The sequence below is a fragment of the Podarcis melisellensis genome (assembly GCF_964234715.1).
Source record: "Podarcis melisellensis genome assembly, chromosome: 6".
NCBI lineage: Eukaryota > Metazoa > Chordata > Lepidosauria > Squamata > Lacertidae > Podarcis > Podarcis melisellensis.
The window spans coordinates 75,657,818-75,679,263 of NC_138538.1; the positions used below are offsets into that span (position 1 = coordinate 75,657,818).

Here is a 21,446-nt window from a genome sequence, read left to right on the forward strand (position 1 = left end):
TTCTTGGTGGATTTAAAGCCACAAAATACCCTCAGATAAAAGTATCAAATCACAAAGGTTGTAATAAAAGATTTATTCAAGAATAGAAAACAATTTAAAAGAAATGTTAAGACAGTATATAGTAATTGTTTTTTAATCGGCAAAGGTGATACAGAATTCCTCACAGATCTATATGAGACTTGAGTATTATTTCACATCTTTAGGTTTCTAAATCTCAGATATTTTACCTCGACTTTCTTCTCACAGATGACAAGGAGTGTTTTTTTAATAAAAAATCAACATATACTATTCAGAAGTTTGTAGGGATGTTTAACCAAATAACTTTTCACAATGAGGATACAGTACAATATTGTTTGAAAATACGCTGTGCGTGCAATACTAAGCTTCCGTCAAGCATTTTGAGTGTATGATTATTTCCCATATGATTTTCAGAAGCTTAATTTGTTTCTTTCTTTAAAGTGCCTTTTAGTTTCTGTCACGTACAGCCTTTAATCCGGCATGCTCCCTTTTAAGGTCACTTTAAATCTCCCTAAACAGTTGTTCATTTGTGTATTGCTTGTTTCAAACCTCTTTCTGCTTGTATCTCAGGTTTTCGCTGTTCTGAACTCCAGTCCACAATTGCACAATAGAGTTGGAATAGCCTTCCGAGCAGATTTGGGGGACGGTATGGGGGGCAATTCCTGTGCATACAGCGACTTAACTGGATACAATTCTTTGGCTCTAAATGCACGTGCAGAAAAAGGGATCGTGAACTCCAGTGGCGCTGTGGAAAATCCTCAGATGAAACCACTTAACAGTTGACGCAGCTTGAACCCAGCATCTCTTCAAAGTATTCATTTCATGTGAATGGGCAAATACCTTTCTGCTGTATGCCTTTACTTCCTACTTAACAGCCTTCTTTCCAAACCCAGGCATGCACTCATGTGGAGAAACCTAACGCAGGAATTGGCCATTGGCAAATTTTATTATTGTGCTGGCTCAAAATGTGCCTCTCTGATCACAGGAAGTGATGTCAGCTATGTCTATCTGTGGTGGCTTGCTTCACAAATTACATTTGTCCACACCAGAGGTGCTTGCAAGGGCGATGGGTGGGGGGCTGATGTCACACATGATGTCAGGGCATCTGGAGGAGCCGGGGCAGAGCTGGACATGGTGGCCACATGGCTTCAAGAGCCAGTGGCTCCTCCTCCTCCTCCCGCTGCCATTGGCCGGGGGCTGTTTGGACCCTCCTTCCCCTCCGCAGCAGGAAGAGGAGGAGGAACTGGCTATGGAAGCTGCACTGTGCTCAGACCTCCTCCTGTTTTCTGGATATTGGGCCCCCAAAATATTTGGGGGGGTGTCCCAAAAAGGGCTGGGCCCCCAGGAGTCTGTGCCCCTGGTCCACAGCAGCATGCGGGGGACAGCAAAATAAACATATTGTGCAAACTTTCCTTTGGGCACCTCTGTTACATTCATTAGGTTTCACACAAAATACCTATCCATACCATCTTGATACGGAGCAGTCTCCAAAGTCAACACACTTGGGATTCTGAAGAAACTCTATTTTGCATGAGTTTCATTTATGGCTCCTTAGCTAAGCTGTGCCCTGTTATGAGCTTCAAACTTTACTCCTATTGGACATATTCCCATTTGCCGACAGTTGCTTCACATATTACAGAAATTAATTTAGGCAGAAAGGACGTTTGGAAAAGAAACGTTAGCATCAATAACCAATGAAAGGCCATCCCTGTGTATTTAATAAAATAAGCAATAAAAGCAATTTATTTGAACATGATTTGTGCGTTTGTTGCATCAGAAACTTGGTAACATCCCTTTTATTTTGTGAAAGAGAAAACCCTGTTTCCAATCAAATTCTGAGAAAAGATTAATCTACCAACAGCAGAAGCAGTTAAAAAACAAATGCTAGTAACCTTCATCTGGCAATGACAGTGTAGTGGAATACGGCCTGTTATCAACATAGATTTCTCAATGCCGCATCAAAGAGCCAAAGTATGACAGTCTGGTATGACGGTCTCTAGCCTAATAATTTACAAACTAACCTACTCAGCCCGACAAAATGTAACAGCTAATCAGTACACTGACCGGTGATCAGAAAGGCCTATTGATCACACTTTGTAAGTGTTCACACAATTCACACACTGAATTGTGAAATGTAGTATTTAAGGACACTTGCTAGCATAGCTAGCTTGATAGCAGTTTCAAAATTTAAACGATGCACCCATGCATTAGTCCTCTTTATTTTAGATCCAGAAGCATGAAAGCAGGGTTCTCCAAGTAAGATTTCCACAAGTTGGAAAAACGGGACATGGTAGCGCCGTCGATAATTCTGTGATCGGCCGACCAGCTCACATTCATTATCTGTGCTTTAAATATTTCACCTTTCGCATTAAACCGAGGAAGGCCCTAAAAAATCCAGGAAGAAAAGGAGAGAATACTAATGGAGTATTGTTAATACATCAGATTAGATTAGATAAATTTATTGTCATTGTCCGTATATACACAGTATACACAACAACGAAAATCAAACACCCAAAGACCGGGTTCACATACACATTTGCACGTATCTCCAACACTCTCATCCTATTCAGACATAATCTATAAAACATAACATAATCCAGAATATAACATAACCTATTAAAGGCATAACATAACCTAAAACCTATCTCATTCCTTCCTACTCCCTGCTTGCTATTTCTTGCAACTGGCCCTGAGATCATTATTTAGTGCAATCAGAGCTCTTGGATAGAAACTATTCAGAAGGCGTGTGGTTCGTGTTTTCATTGTCCTATATCTTCTGCCCGAAGGCAACAGTTCAAAGAAGTTGTGAGCAGGATAGGTGGGATCTCTCAGGATATTGTGTGACTTCTTCAAGCTGCGAGACGTGAAGATCTCATCCAGGGTTGGTAGTTGGAGCCCAATAACATTCTGGGCAATTTTAATTATTCTCTGTAAAGCTTTTTTATCCATTTCAGAGCTGCTCCCATACCACGATAATATACTATAGGTTAAGACACTCTCGATGGTACTGTGGTAATAGGACAGAAGTAGGTGCTGAGATAGATTCAGTCCCCTGAGCATTCTCAGGAAATACAACCTCCCCTGCACCTTCCTCACAACCATATTAATATTTGCAGTCCATGAGAGGTCCTCAGAGATATAAATGCCCAGGTATTTAAAACTACCAACCCTCTCTACCTCCTCGCCATTTATGTGCAATGGTAAAAATACACTTTTCTTTCTCCTAAAGTCAATTATGAGTTCTTTGGTTTTTTTGGTGTTAAGCAAAAGTTTGTTTTCTTTACACCATTGAATTAACCCCTGTACTTCTTTCCTATAAGCAGTCTCATCGTTCTCACTAATGAGCCCCACCACTGTTGTATCATCTGAACTCTCTAACACCTTTGGCTATTGCCCTGGATAGGCAAGAGGCCCTGAAATTAGTCGGATGAGAGAGTTTCCCCTCGTGACTCTGAAAGCTTGCCTCACAAAACTGATAGTATCACTCAGAAAACAGTCAGTTGTGTGATTTCTCTCTCTCTAAAGGCCTCAACTGAGCAGACAGCAAATCTGCAATTGAGGAAAATGCTAGTATTTCAAGTTACTTTTACAGCACAATCCTGTGCATATTTGCTCAAAACCAATTCCCACTATGGGCCTTATGCCTTAGGAAGTATGTTTGGGGCTATAGGCTTATTGAGCAATCCAAACCCCATCCCCTAGTGTGGGACTTTGTGGAACAAGTGCTCATCCACAGCTCTGAGTCTTCACAGTGATTGCAGCAGGACAATGCGCCTTTGTGAAAGAGCAGCAAGACTGGTTCAAAGTTTGGCCGCTCCTCACAATCAGAACACTCTGTTTGAGTTTTCACTGCCCCTATGTGAAAACCAACAAACACTTGCAGAGTGTCGTGACCAGTGCTTTTTTTCTTAAAAAATGTTTAGGGGTACTCTCATTTTCCTACTCATACTGAAATACTGCCCCTCAATGAGGCCAAACTTAAGATTCACAAAATGTGTAGGGGTACGCATACCCCTGTGTCCCCCCAGAAAAAAAGCACACCGGTCGTGACAATGCATTCAAAAACGTATGGGAGTGATCAATATTGAATCAATACTGCATTTGTAGGTTTATAATTCAGAATCAACATACTTGTATTTTCCCAAGAGCGCCAATAGCTACTTCAGGAGGAAGAATTACAGGTTTTGCATAGGTACCGCCAATCTGGAAAATAAAATAATAAAATAAACAAGCATTTTTTGGGATGACATCTGTATTGGGTGATATTTAATCTGGGGGAAACAATTCTCCCCCTCCCAGCCCATGGGTGTGCTCGCATGTACAGTGGTACCTCGGGTTAAGAACTTAATTCGTTCTGGAGGTCTGTTCTTAACCGGAAACTGTTCTTAACCTGAAGCACCACTTTAGCTAATGGGGCCTCCTGCTGCCACTGTGCCGCCAAAGCATGATTTCTGTTCCCATCCTGAAGCAAAGTTCTTAACCCGGGGTAATATTTCTGGGTTACCGGAGTCTGTAACCTGAAGTGTATGTAACATGAAGCGTATGTAACCCGAGGTACCACTGTACATAACACCATTACTCTTCATACCACTCTCTCATATTCCAAATGCCCTGTGAGGAAGAGAAGCAACAGCAGACTGCAAGGTCAACGGACACCTTCGCCATCTCCACTCGTAGCTGTTTTTGCCACCCCTCCTCCACCCACCACAGAGACCATCAGGCTCCACTGCCCTGTTATGAAGTCCAACAGGACTATCTACTTTGGCAGCGGTGGTTATCATCTAAGCTGGGCATGGGGAATCCAATCCCTCCCAGATATTGTTGGGATTCCAGCTCCCCTCAGCCCTAAGCATGGCCGATGGGCCAGGGATGATGGGAGTTGCTAGCCTGATATTATTATCCATCTGTGGGAGCCTTTTTCAGCTTAAACGTAGGGCATTTACATAACTGAATATTCATTCATCTAACCCCCTGTCCTCCCAGGGGCTTAGTCCCCAAAGCTAGACCAGTTTCTCCCTCCCCCTATGGGGTAATAGTTGGTGGCCTGGTTGTATTTAAAACAATATGGCTAGGTATGTTTCTAGAGTTGGATTTTAAAGGCTGCTTAAACTCACTGTGCCAATGTTGGAGAGTGTGAATGTTCCCCCGGTGAGGTCGCTTGTTCCCAGCTGATTCGCAGACCCCAGGCTCTGAAGGCGATTTAATTCTGAAGCAACTTCATATACACTGCAGGCCTGGACATTCTTCACATTAGGGACAACTAGGCCTTGCCCTGTATCCATAGCAACTCCAATGTTGTGAGAAGCCTAGAATGAATGAATGAATGAATATATAAAAAATATTCCTCTTTGTTTTGGACAAAACAGAATTTCTCTTCAAGATATAAGAAGGCATGACCAATATATTCTCCCTTTCCTGCTCCATAACTGGACTTCAATTCATGCAATGCTAGATGTAGCCAGTATTGTCAACTGAGCCGGGAAGACACGGGTTCAAATTCCAAGTCTACCAGCAAAAGCTCAAAGGGTGGCTCTTGGGTGAATTGATCTCTCCCTCAGGCTGACTTGCAGGGGTGTTGAGGATAAGATGGGGTTGGGGGAAACCACATACGCTGCTCTGAACTCCTGAGATAAAATACAGGACTTTACTTTTTTAAAAACAACAACAACAAACCCATGTAAGCTGCAAACTGCTGTTGAGGTACTCCCATAAGCACCCTGCTTGCTTGCAGTACAAACTATAATTTCCTGTATCTTGTTGGCATCAATCATGAGAGACAACGGAGTGCGCCTCCACAGGTGAAGTCAAACCACTGTGATAGCAGCACCCGAGTGACCTCCGTGGGATGCAAGCCTGGCTAGTGTGCATGGAGATCCTGGGCTGCTCAGACAAGAAGATGTTGTTGCCTCACTGATGCAGTCCAAAGCAATACGTTTGGCACCAGCTTGGCTGCAGGCGTTGCCAAAAGGAGGCGTCCAAGACACCATCCAACCACTTTAGGGACTCTATTCCAGATTTGTGCAGGGTTTACTCCTTAGCCTTTTCTTCTCCTGAAGATATCACGCAAGGCAGTGGAGGTTTAGGACCAGAGTTTTCCTTCATCCTCATTTTTAATTTGTATACCGCCTTTCTATCTTACAATTCTCAAGGCGGTTTACAAGTTGAAGAAACAAAAAATGTACATCTTATAACAATCTAATGCAATACAAAAATGTGATAATAAAACATAACTTTAAAATAGGCAGCCTACCTCAAAAAAGTAACATTCAACAATCAATTAGAGTAGTATAATAATATCAACATATAAAAGTTAAACAGAAATCCACTCAACAGTTACAATAATATCTAAACTATAATCAATAAAACAAGGGCAAGCCACAGTAAATAAAATAATACAATACACATTGAGAAGCAGAGGGTAGAGCAAGGCAGGTGGAAGGAGGCCTTGCCTGGTGGAGTCTCTCCCCTCCTCAACGGGCTCCCTTTCTAGGCTGATGAGCCCCATCTGACCCCCATGCAGAAACTGTCTTCTCGTCCCCTATTGGTCTCGTCCGCTCAATCCACTGGAGCCTGTCTTTGAATGCAGGGGAAGTCTTTAACCCCAAGAGTCTGAGGCCTATCGGCTCCCCTCACCTGGTTTAGGCGGCCAGTCAAAGCCATTCCCATGGTGTGGCTACTATCACATGCTGACAACTTTGAGGAGCCACAGGTGAGAGCTGTGTGTGTGTGTGGGGACCCCAAGGTGGACAAACTACCCCACAAGGAGCACAACATGTTTCCCACCAGAGGTACTACCCCTCCCCTAACACCCCCTCCGCGTATCTAATCATCGTAAAACAAAGCTGGATCTCTCTTAAGAATGAGACAGGAATGTCAATATACAAACCTTGTAAGTGATGTTTTGGCAGTTTTCATCCAGCGAAGCGTTGAGGATCGGATAATGTAATAAGGCTAAAGAAGCGGCCTGTTAAATATTTTTCAAGAAAGACAAATGGGATTATTCTAGCAGCCAGAGCCAACAGGCTGCATGCTTCAGAAACTGTGCAACATAGCTTCTGCATACGTGTACATAGGGAGATAGTGGTAGAGCACCCATTTTTCATGCAGAAAGCTTCAGCATCTCCAGGTAACCCTGTGAGAGATACCTGTCCGAAACCCTGGAGAGACACTGCCCATCAGTGAAGACTTTACTGAGCAAGATGGACCAATGGTCTGACTCAGCTTCCTATGCTCCCAAGGGCTTCTGATTGAGCAGAGGTGCCTACTAATGCAAGAGGAGGGGATTTTATTTTTTTTGCCAATTCTCCTTTCTCACTTCCGCCCTGTTCCGGCACATCCCCCAACTCACCGGAGCTGATGGGGGGAAAGGGAATGGGAAAAGGGAAAATCACACCACTCATTTAAATAAAAGTGCCTAGAAGCCCATTGGCTTTTCTTTATCTAGCATTTCAGTGGAAATGTCTCCAGTCAGAGTAAGTAATTTCTGGTATTCCATGGAAAAAATTATTGGATGGAAGATCCTTTTTGTTAATTACAACATTATTGTGAACCATCCTGAGATCTTTTGATGAAGGGTGGTATATAAATTAAATACTAACATCAACAACTTCTGAGGCACCCCAACCCAAAGAATTGCATTTTGAAAGAGGACCATGACTACGCCTCATACTTTTCAAAATATTTTGAGAAGCATGAAAAAAAAATTAAGTTTTTTTGAAAAAGGTCAGTCTATTGTAGCAGCCAAGCATACGTGCAAAACTAAATATGTTGTCAGTGTAGCAGCCTGTAAGGAGGGAGTGCTGTCTACCAATTAAAGGACTCTTATTATTTATGATATCGATTTCTGTACTAACTGTCCATAAAAATCACCAGGACATCTCCCTTGAAACTTATTACAATTTGATGCATTTGCATCTTACCAAAACTACTGTATGGACAGCTTGAGATTCTTACAAACCCCTCTCGTTTTGCACATTAGCAAGGCCTGCTGGTTCCGCCTCACCTTTAAAAAGAAAGGCATGAAGGTGAGCTTAATTCCACGTTCGAGCGCCACAGGTTTCAGCTCCTCTCTCAGCCGGACAAGTTGCGTGAGATCAATCTCGTCGCAATAACCAAAGTGAGGAATTTTCAGCGCTGCAGACATGGTTTTCACCATGACCTTCTGGAATCCTGGAAATAAGGGGGAGAAGAAGAAAAACAAATTCCAGTGATATCCAGGTTTCCTGCCTTGCTTTCCATCTTCCTTCAGATTTATTTAACAAAATTTATATGCCACTTAACTAATGACGATGAGAACCTCAGACATAGGCATCAAAACTATTAAAGGTAAAGGGTAAAGGGACCCCTGACCATTAGGTCCAGTCGTGGCCGACTCTGGAGTTGCTGTGCTCATCTTGCTTTATTGGCCGAGGGAGCCGCTTCTGGCAAACCAGAGCAGCGCACGGAAACATCGTTTACCTTCCCGCTGGAGCGGTACCTATTTATCTACTTGCACTTTAATGTGCTTTCGAACTGCTAGGTTGGCAGGAGCAGGGACCGAGCAACGGGAGCTCACCCCGTTGCAGGGATTCGAACCGCCGACCTTCTGATCGGCAACTCCTAGGCTCTGTGGTTTAACTGACAGCGCCACCCGCGTCCCATCAAAACTATTAAAAAGGTTAAATATCGCAGATGGGACTCCGGTAAGCCATAGGAGAAACTCGGGGGGAGAAACCATATGAGAAAATACCATATTTATTTGCAGAAGACTGCAGTATAGTAAGAATGTATTTGCCCATTGAACAGATTACAGCATCCATGGCTGTTTTACTGTTGAGGCTAAGTGTGTGCAGACTTTATCAATGCCTGGGTGGGAGACGTTTTGAGAAGGATGCGTGGCCATAGCTATGGTTTGGTTACCCAGAGTACCAGAAAATACACTATGTTGGCACTGCGCCACAACAGGGTATTGTTCTCCCCTGCCCTGTTGCATGGTGATGTCACTGAATGCCAAGGCTTAGAAGTCTCACCAAGACAGTGTCTGGATTAATTTTCCAGGAGTCAGGAAGGTAATCTGGTGATTCCTGATTAATATGAGAATAGATGGGAGCAGGGAGCAGACCTGCCACTCTTTGGAAGCTTCCCTAAGTATCAGTGCCTGAATGAGCTCTCCCAAAACTTCTGCATTGCCATTTTCCTGGATTCATCTCAAATGGTAACAAAAAATTGCAGCACATCCCTCAACATCTTACTGGCATTACAAGAGGAAAAACACCAGCAGTGTGCTTCGCTACGAATGCAGAAACAAATATTCATGTTTTACTTGTTCAGTTGCCCTTTACAAAGATTTTACGCATGCTGTTCTATATTAGATCCTCAGGAGGTTTCATTAATTTATTTACCTGAAATGGCCACTGTTTTATCTTTCTGTGAAATTACGACAGGTTTGGAAGTGGGCAGAGGGATTCTGGGCGTCTTTGGCTTATCTGCTGCAGGCTTCGGCGTTGGCGGCGGCGCGACAATTTCAGGTTTTGGCGATAGAGGTAAAATAGCTCCCGTCTGTTTGGCCAAGTAATTGAGAATGTCTTCTTTGAGGATACGGTTATCTTTCCCTGTTCCAACAACTTCGCTCAGTTTAATCTGAAAGGCAAGAGCACAAGCTAAAGAATTCTGGATATAGGGCATGAAGAGAGGGAACGCGTCCTTTTTATTGAAATGGCAAAAAAAATGAGAGAAGGCAGGCAAGTTAAGCGTTTGAAGAATACGTGGGCCATTTCCAACTTAGGCATCTCCTCAGTGCAAGTAATTCCACTTGCACAACAGAACGTGTCCTCTCTTGCCCCCATGCACCCCCCCCAAATTTCCTTTGCAGAAATGGAAAGCATTACGCTGATGGAATGCATTGGTTGGATACTGCCCTCTGCAAATATTTATAGGTACTTCATTAACACTGACTCCACGTGTGTCCAGTCATATAATCTGAAAGCATCTAATTTTGCAGGATTGTTGAAGCTGGGTGAGTGTGGAGCTGGGACCTGTAACCCACCCCCTCCCCAAGGAATCCACATACACCCTTAAATTGGTGTACACATACATGCAACCAAATAGTGTGAACCAAAAATTCTGTATCATCCATTTGCTCAAGGCTACACGGGAAATGTGCTGCGACAAAGATCCACACACAATTCCACTGAGGCTGCTAAAAGCTGGGAGAAGAAAGGATTTAACAGGAGATATCTTCAAATATTTGATGGGCTGACACAACAATAAAGAACAAATTTGGTTTTTGTTGCTCCAGAGTCTAGGGCCTGAACCAATGGGTTTAACTTATTGGTGCAGACGACGACATTTAGACTAAACATTAGGAAGAACTTCCTGATAGTATGATCTATACAACAGTGGAACAGATTGTCTTGAGAAGTGGTGGATTCTCCTTCAGAGAAGCTGGGTGGGTTTAATCTTCCTGTAGAAGGTAAAGGTAAAGGACCCCTGGACAGTTAAGTCCAGTCAAAGGCGACTATGAGGTTGTGGCGCTCATCTCGCTTTCAGGCTGAGGGAGCTGGCATTTGTCCATAGCTTTCTGGGTCATGTGACCAGCATGACTAAACCACTTTGGGTGCAACGGGACACTGTGACAGAAACCAGAGTGCACGGAAACGCTGTTTGCCTTCCCACTGCAGTGGTACCTATTTATCTACTTGCACTGGTGTGCTTTCAAACTGCTAGGTTGGTGGGAGCTGGGACAGAACAGGAGCTCATGCTGTCGCCGGGATTCGAACCGCCAACCTTCCGAATGGCAGGCCCAAGAGGCTCAGTGGTTTAGACCAAGGACTGTCTTACCCATAGGCACTAGGGGTGCGGGGCACCCGGGCGTGGGCTCTCAGGGGTGCCAGGCCCAGAGTCCGGAGAGCCCAAGAGTTGAGTCTGGGAAACAGTCCACCCATTGGTTGGAGCACCACGGCGGGCTTTTCTGCTTCGCCGCAAGTTCGGGGGTGACCGAGCCAGCGAGACGCTAAGGCGGCTGACCGACTCCGCCCTCCTGTGCACCTGGGACTGGGCAACCTGGGGAGGGGGGCGCTGGGCGGATCTTTGCACCCCGGCGCTGCATATGCTTAAGACAGCCCTGTTTAGACCACAGCGCCACCTGCGTCCCTGTATTTCCTGTACTGGCAGTGGGCACCTTCCAAGTCTGATTCTACAGCAGATGGGACTACGCTGCCTGCCTCACACTTCAAACTCCCCGTTTGTGTTTCCAGGAACTCCTTGAGGATGGACCAGGGTTTCTTCCAAGGCTCCCCCGATTGTGGGAGCAGCATGAAGGGTTTCTCCTGATGACATGGGACTCAGAACATCTCCTGAACAAAAAGGGCTCGTCATAGTGTGCCATTATGGGTAAGGGCTCCGGACTGCATGCAAAGTCATACGTATCATATATCACTAAGAGACTCTTGTGCTCTAACGGAACTATTCTGCACAAGAAGTAAATGGTTTCAAAATTCCTGAGGCTAGCCATGCAAGCCACTTCAGCAAGTCACGAGTGTTGCAATGCAGCCCTCCGGAGCCTCTCCATGCTCCATGGAGTCTCTCAGCCCACATTAATCCCCAGCAAGCCTCTCCACTGTGTATGACATAATATAGCATGTGGTGGGTGGAGCTTGCCGTAAAGCCCAGCCCACAATATGGGAGGTGGGGCACTAATATACAGGAAGGCAATGTACCACCTTCAGCCACCAGGAAGTTATCTACTCCTGCCATGAAGCATCAAACCTTCTGATCAGCCGTTACATTAGCACAATCGCTGCGTTAGCCGTTACGTTAACACAGTTTGCGAATGCATTACACCAGCCTCGCATCCCTCCTCACAAAAAGAGATCAACTGCAAGGCAGCCCGCTTCAGTGAAAAGGGAACGCACATTGTTTTCCATGGCAAGGCGGCGGACGGCAGGAGTTGCCAAGGTTTTGTGGCCTTTGATCTCCTGGTGGGTCTGCTCTTCGTGAGACACGGCAGGGGTTTCGACCACGTCCTCTTCGGGAGCGACATCTGCAGGTTGGACGCAAAGGGGTTAACTTTAAAACACAGCAGTGAAAGCGGCTTTCAAGGGAAAAGAGAACATGGGCTCAGTGACAACGCTGTCAGTTTACTTTGTTTAAGCTTTGGAATGTGAAACGAGACCGTTTGCGTGTTTAGATTGCGGCATGGTGGTTCCTTCCTTCACACATCGCTGGAGTGATGTGGGACAACACCCCAAGGGAGGCAGCTTCCAGGTTGCCCTCAGCCTGCCCTCGTCTCTGGCCAGGGTGCAAAGATATACAGTGGTACCTCAGGTTAAGTGCTTAATTCGTTCCGGAGGTCCATTCTTAACCTGAAACTGTTCTTAACCTGAAGCACCACTTTAGCTAATGGGGCCTCCTGCCGCCACCGCTGCGCAATTTCTGTTCTCATCCTGAAGCAAAGTTCTTAACCCGAGGTAATATTTCTGGGTTGGCGGAATGTGTAACCTGAAGCATATGTAACCTGAAGCGTATGTAACCTGAGGTACCACTGTATAGAATTAGCTCCATGCTTTCAAAGGGACTTTAGGCTTGGGGCTCTGCAGCAACGGTGCGTCATAGCATAGGGAACTATGCTTTTGGTTCTGAGAACAAGCTAGGACCTGAAAGTATGGTTGGATCCTGCCTTATTTTCACCAACCAGAATTTAACCAGGCCAGAATTTCCCAGGTTTCAGATGCCCTAGTGGTTTCTATAAAATGCAAGGCAGAAGCTTCCAACCTGCTCCTTTGGCCTGCAAAAGAGAAAGAAGGGGAGCAGATGCAAGCCCAAGACTTGTATATGGCCAACAAAAAATAAGAACCCGAGTCTGTTGCTCAAAGCCCTTGTACACGCTTGAAATGGTTCACTGAATCCTGACTTCTGTTTGTAACGTAACTGAGTGACCAGGCTCTAAAAATGAATTGAGAAGCGCCTAAAACTCCCCCCACCCCCTGCCTAGTGAAGAACCTCCTGCAACTTGCAAAGCACTTGGAAACAAGAACTGGTTTTATGTTTTTAAAATTCCCATTTACCTATTTCACATTTGATTCTATGAGACCATCCTGACAGAATGATGAAATCCACTGACGTTACCTTTCAAGGCAGCTGTTTCTATATCCACTAGCGGTTTCCCCACATGGGCAATTTCGTCTAAGTTGTAATGGAGTTTTCTAATGATGCCATCGTAACGGCTGGTGATGGTGACAGAGGCTTTATCGCTTTGGACTTCACAGATGCTGTCAAACTGGGAGACGACGTCGCCTTCTTTTACATACCTAAGAGAAAAGAAAGACCTGCGTAACATACACGGCAGAGAAGCCGGAGGGTTATCAAAGAACAATGGGACAATCGGCACCTCTCCTTTTTTAATGCTCCAAATAGGTGCTGCAGGTAGAACTATGGGAAATACGGCAGAAATGAGTTGGCAGAATTGAGTAAAATCATGGTTTGCTGATGTTTCAGGAAAGGAGCTGCTTTTCCTCACCTTCCCTCCGATTGCTGTGGTAACCTTGATTTATGTGGGGCCCCTAGCGTAGCTCAGCCCCCCCCCTTTCAAACTGCCAATGCACACTCAGTTTTATGTTTCCTGCACAGTGTGTGGAAAGACACTCTGGTTGAAAGAGCTTGTTCAAAGACATGGTTGAGGTCCACCTTCTCATCCTTCTCTAATTCTGGCCGATTGGTTGTTCCTCGTGTCTCACTGTTATCTTCCGTGGATACAGAAATATATTTCCAAAATTATGTGGAAGTATTCTTTAGTCAGGGAAGCGGGGTGGTGCTGTGGGTTAAACCACAGAGCCTAGGACTTGCTGATCAGAAGGTCGGCGGTTCGAATCCCCATGACGGGGTGAGCTCCTGTTGCTCGGTCCCTGCTCCTGCCAACCTAGCAGTTCGAAAGCACATCAAAGTGCAAGTAGATAAATAGGTACCACTCCGGTGGGAAGGTAAATGGCGTTTCTGTGCACTGCTCTGGTTCGCCAGAAGTGGCTTGGTCATGCTGGCCACACGACCCGGAAGCTGTACGCCAGTTCCCTCGGCCAATAAAGCGAGATGAGCGCCGCAACGCCAGAGTCGTCTGAAACTGGACCTAATGGTCAGGGGTCCCTTTACCTTTACCTATTCTTTAGTGGGATACAGGCAGAATGTTACCTCAAGCTATACTCTTGAAATTAGTGGACTTCAAAGATGAGGGACCATTTCTCCCCATAATGGGCCATGTGCCAGTCGCTGTCAGAGAATGGGCCTCTGCTCTATATAGCTCAACCCTTGCCAGCTGACAACAGTGATGGCTAGGAGCAGAACTTTAACCTGCAGACTGAAAGCTTTGGAGTGCTCTACCTATCAATGTCCTTTTCTTTGTATGTGTATTTTGTGAGGGGCCTCTTGACACAATGAGATTCCTGCCTTAACACAACTCGAACATCCTTTCCTAAGCTATACCAACTTGTCAGGGAAGTGCAAGGCAAAGGAAGCCTTGTGGCATGAAGCGAGGAAACCTACCATTCTTTCACCGTCACCTCTGTAATCCCTTCTCCAATATCCGAGAGCTTGAACTGGACAATTTGGCCATGTGACACTTGGGGAGGAAAAGACAAGGGAACAAATGTCAAACAAAACAACAGAACAGCAGCATGGAGTAGCTCTACGTACAAACTATACAATTCTTACATTACATTAGAGTCAGGTCCCAACAACTGCTAATTAGAAGTGCAATACTGTCCCCACTTTCTAACCTCTTTATTACATTTAAATCTCAATCTTCTTCCCTTGTGGAATCAAGTTGGGGTACACAGGGTTCTCAGGCAGTCTCCCATCAACCTTGCTTACTTCCAGCCGTTTATTTATGTAGATATTTATAAACCTCACTTTCCTAAAGTATATTAAAGGAGGCTCAATGCACACAAAACATAACAAAACCACTCCCATAAAACCCAAGCAGAAATATCAATAAAACATCAACAGCAGGTACTTGTGGGTTAAAATTCTGATTGTGAAGACCCGTCTGAACAATTTTCAGAAGATGTGAAAGAAGCCAGGGACCGTGCCTGCCAAACCTTTAGTGGCAGGCAGTTCTGCAAGGCAGGCCTTGCTCTATGAAATACTTGGTCTCTAGTGAATGCATGGGGAACCACCAGCAGTGCCCCATCAGAAGATCTCAGTAATTTGATGTGGAGTAAAAACTATCAGATAGTCCTTAAGATACTTTGGGTCCATGTTGTTTTGGGCTTGTGAATTAACTATGTATTGCTGCATCATTTGCCTCAAGACTGTGTTCAGTGATGCTTACTGCAGAATGGAGTGCTTCAGGGTTTCAGCTACTCCATCCTATTCAAACCCCACTACCAGTCCCCCCCCCCCGCCCTCAGTCAACATTTCATGGCCACTGAGCACACTAATCTTCTCTGAGCTATTTGGGACTCCTCCACCATGCATGAGGTTTTTGGGCTTTTTGCAAACCTTAGGATTTCCCCAAGTATGCTGATACCCAGTGGTGGCTTCCAAAACAGACTGAAGTTGGGAGGGCAGTGCCCCATTTGCCCTAACGGGACACCATTCACTTTCCATGGCTCCATTTTGGCTATATAAGTCCCGGCACTCGGAGAATTGAGATTGCTCCAAGTATATATGTTGATCCTTCCTTGTTTCCTTGCCTCTCTTTTGAGTGACAAGAACTCCTAATAAAATAAAACAATTTTATGTGTGAAAGAAACTCACCAATAGTTGTTCTGAACAATCGGTGTGGATTTCGATACCTCCATGAGGGCTTGTCAAGGCCACAATTGTATTTTGCCTTTAGCGAACGGAAGTTACTGTACAATCTAATATGGTGGACGCAGAGCTGGCAAAGGAAACAAAAACCAAGCCTTAGAGACAAGCATGACTGAAATTGCCGCTTATTCTCTTCTTTCAATTTGTCAGAAGTGCACAGAAGCAACTTATTATTGGGGGAGAAAAATGACAATTAAAGTCAGCAGATGTTATCATTTGCATCTTACTCATTGTTATTAATTGCTTTGTTTCAGAAGGGAAATTCTGCCATATTGTGTGTTCATTGGAAGTTAACAAAAAAGTGAAGATTTGTCCTCAAAATCCTGAGGGGCCTGTATAGAAGAAATGTAAACAACCATATTAAAAACCACCATCAGATTCCCCTAGCTCCGGGCCATGGGCTTTGGAGTCAACATGGAGCTCCGTATAAAGAGAAGCTGCCCCCTTCTCTTCAGTTTTGGGCAATATCAGGAAATGTACGTCCACGGTGCATCTATGGACCATGCTCCAGCACTGAAGAGGTAGCCATTTTGTATCTTACAAGCTCATCAGAGCTTTGAAGAGGTGACCAAGAAAAAAACCACACCAGCAATCTGTCTGACCTCAGCTGTGGTCCCAATCACTACAATACAGTATTGTTTACCAAAATCACAACTAGATTAATGCTGCAATTAGGTCAAAATCAGCAGTGAGAAGGTGCAATTGATTATCTTCCATAGGTGCTTGCTTGCTTACTTACTTAGGGCACAGATACGTAATCTTATTGTCAATGTTATTCTCATTGGATGTAAACTGCATTTATTTGCTTCTTACTTTCTTAGTGAAATAGTGGGAAGGGAGGGAGAATTCCTATGCCGATGTTCTCAAGCTGTGGAGGAATGCAAAGGAGCAGAAGATCTTCTTTTGAGAAGCTGGAGGGATGCTCAGCTCAGCCACAGAAATGCATCAGGTCTCATCCATCAATTGTGGGAGGAGTCCCAGAGGGTGTCCTGCTCCCAAGTCCAGTTTTGAAGTCATTAGGACAGTGAGAGAGCATCTACAGAATAATCTACAAGGCACCGTTTTTCCATTTCAAAAACGGCACAATACTCAAAGAGTTGTTGTTTGGCACAGCTTCCCAAAAGAGATCAAGAATGCCTTAGAATCAACCTAAAATGGTTTAAAAGAAAAGTTAACCGCTGGGATTCCTAATAAGGAAGTGTAGCAGGTCCCGCAAAGTACCTCAAGCATTTCACATAGTAAAAACTGAGAAATGATCTTCTTGGCAGGTCCAGGAAAGAGGAGACCTGTGTGGGAAAGTTGGCAATTACGTGTTTAAATGTGGTACCTTTAACTCCGAGTAAAGAATATTCAAACTCTCTTCCCTCCTATACTAGGAAGAAATTTACAGGACCATCAGAATGTCATTCCATGTTATTGGTTCTTCTGCAATGCTTCCCCAAAGTTAGCCCATTACGGGGGAGGGGGGGAGTATTGCCAGACAAAAAAAAAGGCCTGAACATTTGGGGTATAAAGAGTTACAGGATTTCAGCAGGACGCTAAGGGACTTGCACTGACTAGAAACGAAGTAGTATGTCCACGCCAAAAACATTTGCAAGTGCAAACAGTATTGGTAGTGTGGTCATGTATAACCACCCCAATACCATCATAAGCACAAATCACCCCAGGGAATAAAGAACTGAAATTGGCAATTTCAGTGCCTATCATCAGCGTATTAATTACTTTCTGAAGTAAACTTCTGCCAAAACCTTTTTATACAATCTGAACTCAAAGTAGACTGCAGCAGCATGTCAACTCACAAATCCTGCAAACCACACACAAACTTGCACCAGACATTAAATGAAATCGAAACACCACACCAAGATCCACACAGGAGGCTTGTTCTCATTCCCAATCCTTTACACTGGGATTAGGTATCGGACTATCATACAATAGCCGCAGCTCACAGTGGAATTCAATGGAATTATCAAAGAAGCTTAGACTTAACTAAGCACATGCATATCGTTTACCAATTCAAGTTATCAAGTTCTGACTGTATGCCAGATTAATCTGCACGTGTGTAGGTAAGAATCAAGTGAAGGGTGTACTTGCAGTTAGGCCCATGCGGCGCAGTGGGTCAGTGGGTCTGGCTGTTAACCAGGAGGTTGGTGGTTCGAGTCCATCCAGGGATGGCTACGGGCAGGATTCCTACATTGCAGGGGGTTGGACTCGATGACCCTCGGGGTCCCTTCCAACTCTACGATATCAGTTTAACAAAGGTTTGCTAGCTTGATTACATTGTAGAATACTCCTGTTCACAGTGTTCATCACAAATGGAGAAGACACACATGGAATCTTATCATCATCCACAAATGTCAGGTCATGTGTCCCTCAGTGGATTCACAAAGGACAAGCCACTAGACAAATAGCAGGAGGTCCTGTGACAAGATCTGAAGTTTGGATGTGGGTGGCAGGAGGGATGCGGGTGGCGCTGTGGTCTAAACCACTGAGCCTAGGGCCTGCCGATTGGAAGGTTGGTGGTTCGAATCCCCGTGACAGGGTGAGCTCCTGTTGCTCGGTCCCTGCTCCTGCCAACCTAGCAGTTCAAAGGCATGTCAAATTGCAAGTAGATAAATAGGTACTGCTCCAGCGGGAAGTTAAATGATGTTTCTGTGCACTGCTCTGGTTCGCCAGAAGCGGCTTAGTCATGCTGGCCACATGACCCGAAAAAACTGTCTGTGGACAAACGCCGGCTCCCTCGGCCAGTAAAGCGAGATGAGCGCCGCAACCCCAGAGTCGTTCGTGACTGGACTTAACTGTCAGGGGTCCTTTACCCTTTTTACTGTATGTATAGACTGCCTGGGGACCATACATAAGCTGCTCTGAGCTCTTCGAGGACTAAGTGCAAAACGTAAACAACTTGACATTTTTAAACCACAATTTCCTGTTTTTTTTGTTTTTCCCATTTCTAAATATTCATCATGTAACCTCAGGCAGCATACATGGGGTTTCTAAGACGTCTCCCAGTCAGGCACTGACCACACCTAGACTCAGCAGAATGGGGACCTTGCCTGTCTTCAACCCACCGGTATTTGTCCCATCATCTGGGACCTACCCAGAGGTATGTTGCCTCTGTACATGGAAGCTCCATCAAGACACCAGCACTAACAGTGGTTGGAAAACATCTTTCATTAACAAATCTGTTAAAAACTGCTGTTGTTTTCAAAAGCCTTATATACGAATAGGAATGTGGCAGGGCAGATTTTATACTGGGAAGTTTCAGAGCTAAGACTGCAAAAATGGGCAAGAGAGCAGCAGCGGTAGGGAGGTGTTGAATTCTTCAATTTCCAAAAACTGAGGCGTGCTTAAAAAGTTGTCAGGCAAAAGATATTTCGGTTACATCAATATAATTTAGCTTTGCTGGCTAAGCAAAACGTGCAACAAATTGTGCAGAAACCATTAAAATGGATTGGTGTTACATATGTTGTTATTCTTATTTGCTATCACCTTACATTCTGAGATGGTAAGATTAACATGATTTCAGTTCTGCAAAACTAGTTTATGTGCTTTTTTCAAAAATGGAACGCAGATCTACCAAGCCAAATGTAGTCCGGTCACAAAAATAAGAGCAGATTTGAATTCCTCGCACCTCAAAAGCGTAATTTTAAAGACACTGCTCCTGGGAGAAATCTGCAAAATTTTAGTTCAACCCCCCCTAAGATGACACGCTCTAACTACTGCAGCCTTCGGGACGCGGGTGGCGCTGTGGGTAAAAGCCTCAGCACCTAGGGCTTGCCGATCGAAAGGTCGGCGGTTCGAATCCCCGTGGTGGGGTGCGCTCCCGTCTTTCGGTCCCAGCGCCTGCCAACCTAGCAGTTGGAAAGCACCCTCGGGTGCAAGTAGATAAATAGGGACCGCTTACCAGCGGGAAGGTAAACGGCGTTTCCGTGTGCAGCTCTGGCTTGCCAGAGCAGCGATGTCACGCTGGCCACGTGACCCGGAAGTGTCTTCGGACAGCGCTGGCCCCTGGCCTCTTAAGTGAGATGGGCGCACAACCCCAGAGTCTGGCAAGACTGGCCCGTACGGGCAGGGGTACCTTTACCTTTACCTTTAACTACTGCAGCAGAAGATCTCTTAAGGTGTTACCGACAGGGACGCTTTTGGGAGGGGGGTGGGGAGGAGGATCGACCACAGTTCCCCACTTTTGACGACCCTGATTCAGGTGACCCTTCAGATCCTTGCAACCCGCCTTGAACAACCATATGGCGGGCAACCAAGGCGCTCAAATACCCGCAATCACTGGCAGATTTCAAGGCAAGGTCTCCCAGATCTCTTGCTTTCCACAGAGGAGGATCGCTGGGGCGCGGGATCGACTGAGGAGCTGCTCTTAACCCACCCACCCCTAACCTCCCCCATTTCTCACCGGCTTCACTGCACTGCCCCCTTACCAGGCGCCCCGTCGCCTTGTAAAAGCTCCTCAGCCCCACGGCTGCCGCCATCTTATTCCGGGGGAGGGAAGAAAAGAGAGGAGAGACCCTCGCCTCCTCACCCCTCCCACCTGGCAGCCAATGGGATCGCACGATTGGCGCCCGGTAGCCAATTAGACGTTGAAAGGCTGCCCCCGCCCCCTTGAAGGTCTGTTTCTCTCTCTCTCCAATGAATGGTTGAGAGAGGGAGGCGCTTAGCTTGGAAGGTAAAGCGAGATTCCGCTATGGACAGCCGCAAGCAGCCGAGCGGCACAGAACTCTTCGGCAGCGCACGAAGCCGGGTATATATTTTAGAAGGAACAGGCTTCTACCTATGGCAGTGTTGTGGCATCGTTAATATATATAAACTGAGCTATATATAATATTTTATATATATATATATAATATAAACTAATATATATTAAACTGAGACATACATACGTGTATTTGCATATGAGCAAGGTGTGTGTGTATCTGTGTATATATACAGTATATATATATGTGTGTGTGTGTGTCTCAGTTTAACCTACCTCACAGAGTTATTGTGGAGAAAGAACCTCCTCTTTGGAGAAAAAGCGGGATCTAAAGTAGAATCTCAGAATTGTAGAGTTGGAAGGGACCACACAGATCATCTGGTCCTGCAATGCAAGTAAGGAACAATGTTTCTGCACTGCCGTATACCCTGTTCAGGGCTGGCCCAAGACATTTTGGCACTCGAGGCGAACCTCTCCCTGTCACGGAAGCAAGGGGTGAACCAAGATCTACATCGGGGAACAAAGATCTGCAACGGGATCTGCTGCCCCTGTGATTGTGCCACCCAAGGTGGTCGCCTTACCTTCTTGCCTCAAGAGTGGGGTCGGCCGGATCCTGTTGCTGCTCAAACCGAATAAAAGCTAGTCGAAGCACACTCAGGAAAGACAACGCTGTGGTATTTGTTCTAGCATTTTAACCTTTTGCACGCACTGGTTGCAAATTGTTCTTGATCTTTGCGTTTCACCCCTTTTTTTTTTTTGCAAATTTGTTTGTTCAGAAGCGGCGTGTAGAATTTTATGGCACATAAATGAAATTACATGAAATTTATAAATGAAATTTATGATACGGCGTTTTGACAAGCTGTCGTCTGTTTTCAGTGGCAGTTGCGCGCAGCTCATCACTCCAGTCCAACCCCTTGCGGCGCAGGAAACATTCGCCCCGCGGTGCGGA

The 21,446-nt window shown here is 45.3% G+C and overlaps 1 protein-coding gene across 2 annotated transcripts; it reads right to left on the bottom strand.

Annotated features, from left to right (window-relative positions):
* Positions 1-58: 58 nt before the first annotated feature.
* Positions 59-20,327, bottom strand: DBT (dihydrolipoamide branched chain transacylase E2). Of its 2 annotated transcripts, none has more exons than XM_081916070.1 (11): positions 20,226-20,327; positions 15,745-15,868; positions 14,530-14,605; positions 13,123-13,304; positions 11,910-12,037; positions 9,399-9,636; positions 8,021-8,187; positions 6,905-6,982; positions 5,133-5,324; positions 4,150-4,221; positions 59-2,403 (listed from the first exon to the last, which is right to left on the bottom strand). In XM_081916070.1, the coding sequence occupies exons 1-11, from the start codon at positions 20,274-20,276 to the stop codon at positions 2,236-2,238; spliced, it is 1,476 nt and encodes a 491-aa protein (XP_081772196.1). In that variant the 5' UTR covers positions 20,277-20,327; the 3' UTR covers positions 59-2,235. The 2 variants fall into 2 exon arrangements, with proteins under 2 accessions (XP_081772196.1, XP_081772197.1); XM_081916071.1 differs by lacking the exon at positions 20,226-20,327 and adding an exon at positions 17,020-17,043.
* Positions 20,328-21,446: the final 1,119 nt, after the last annotated feature.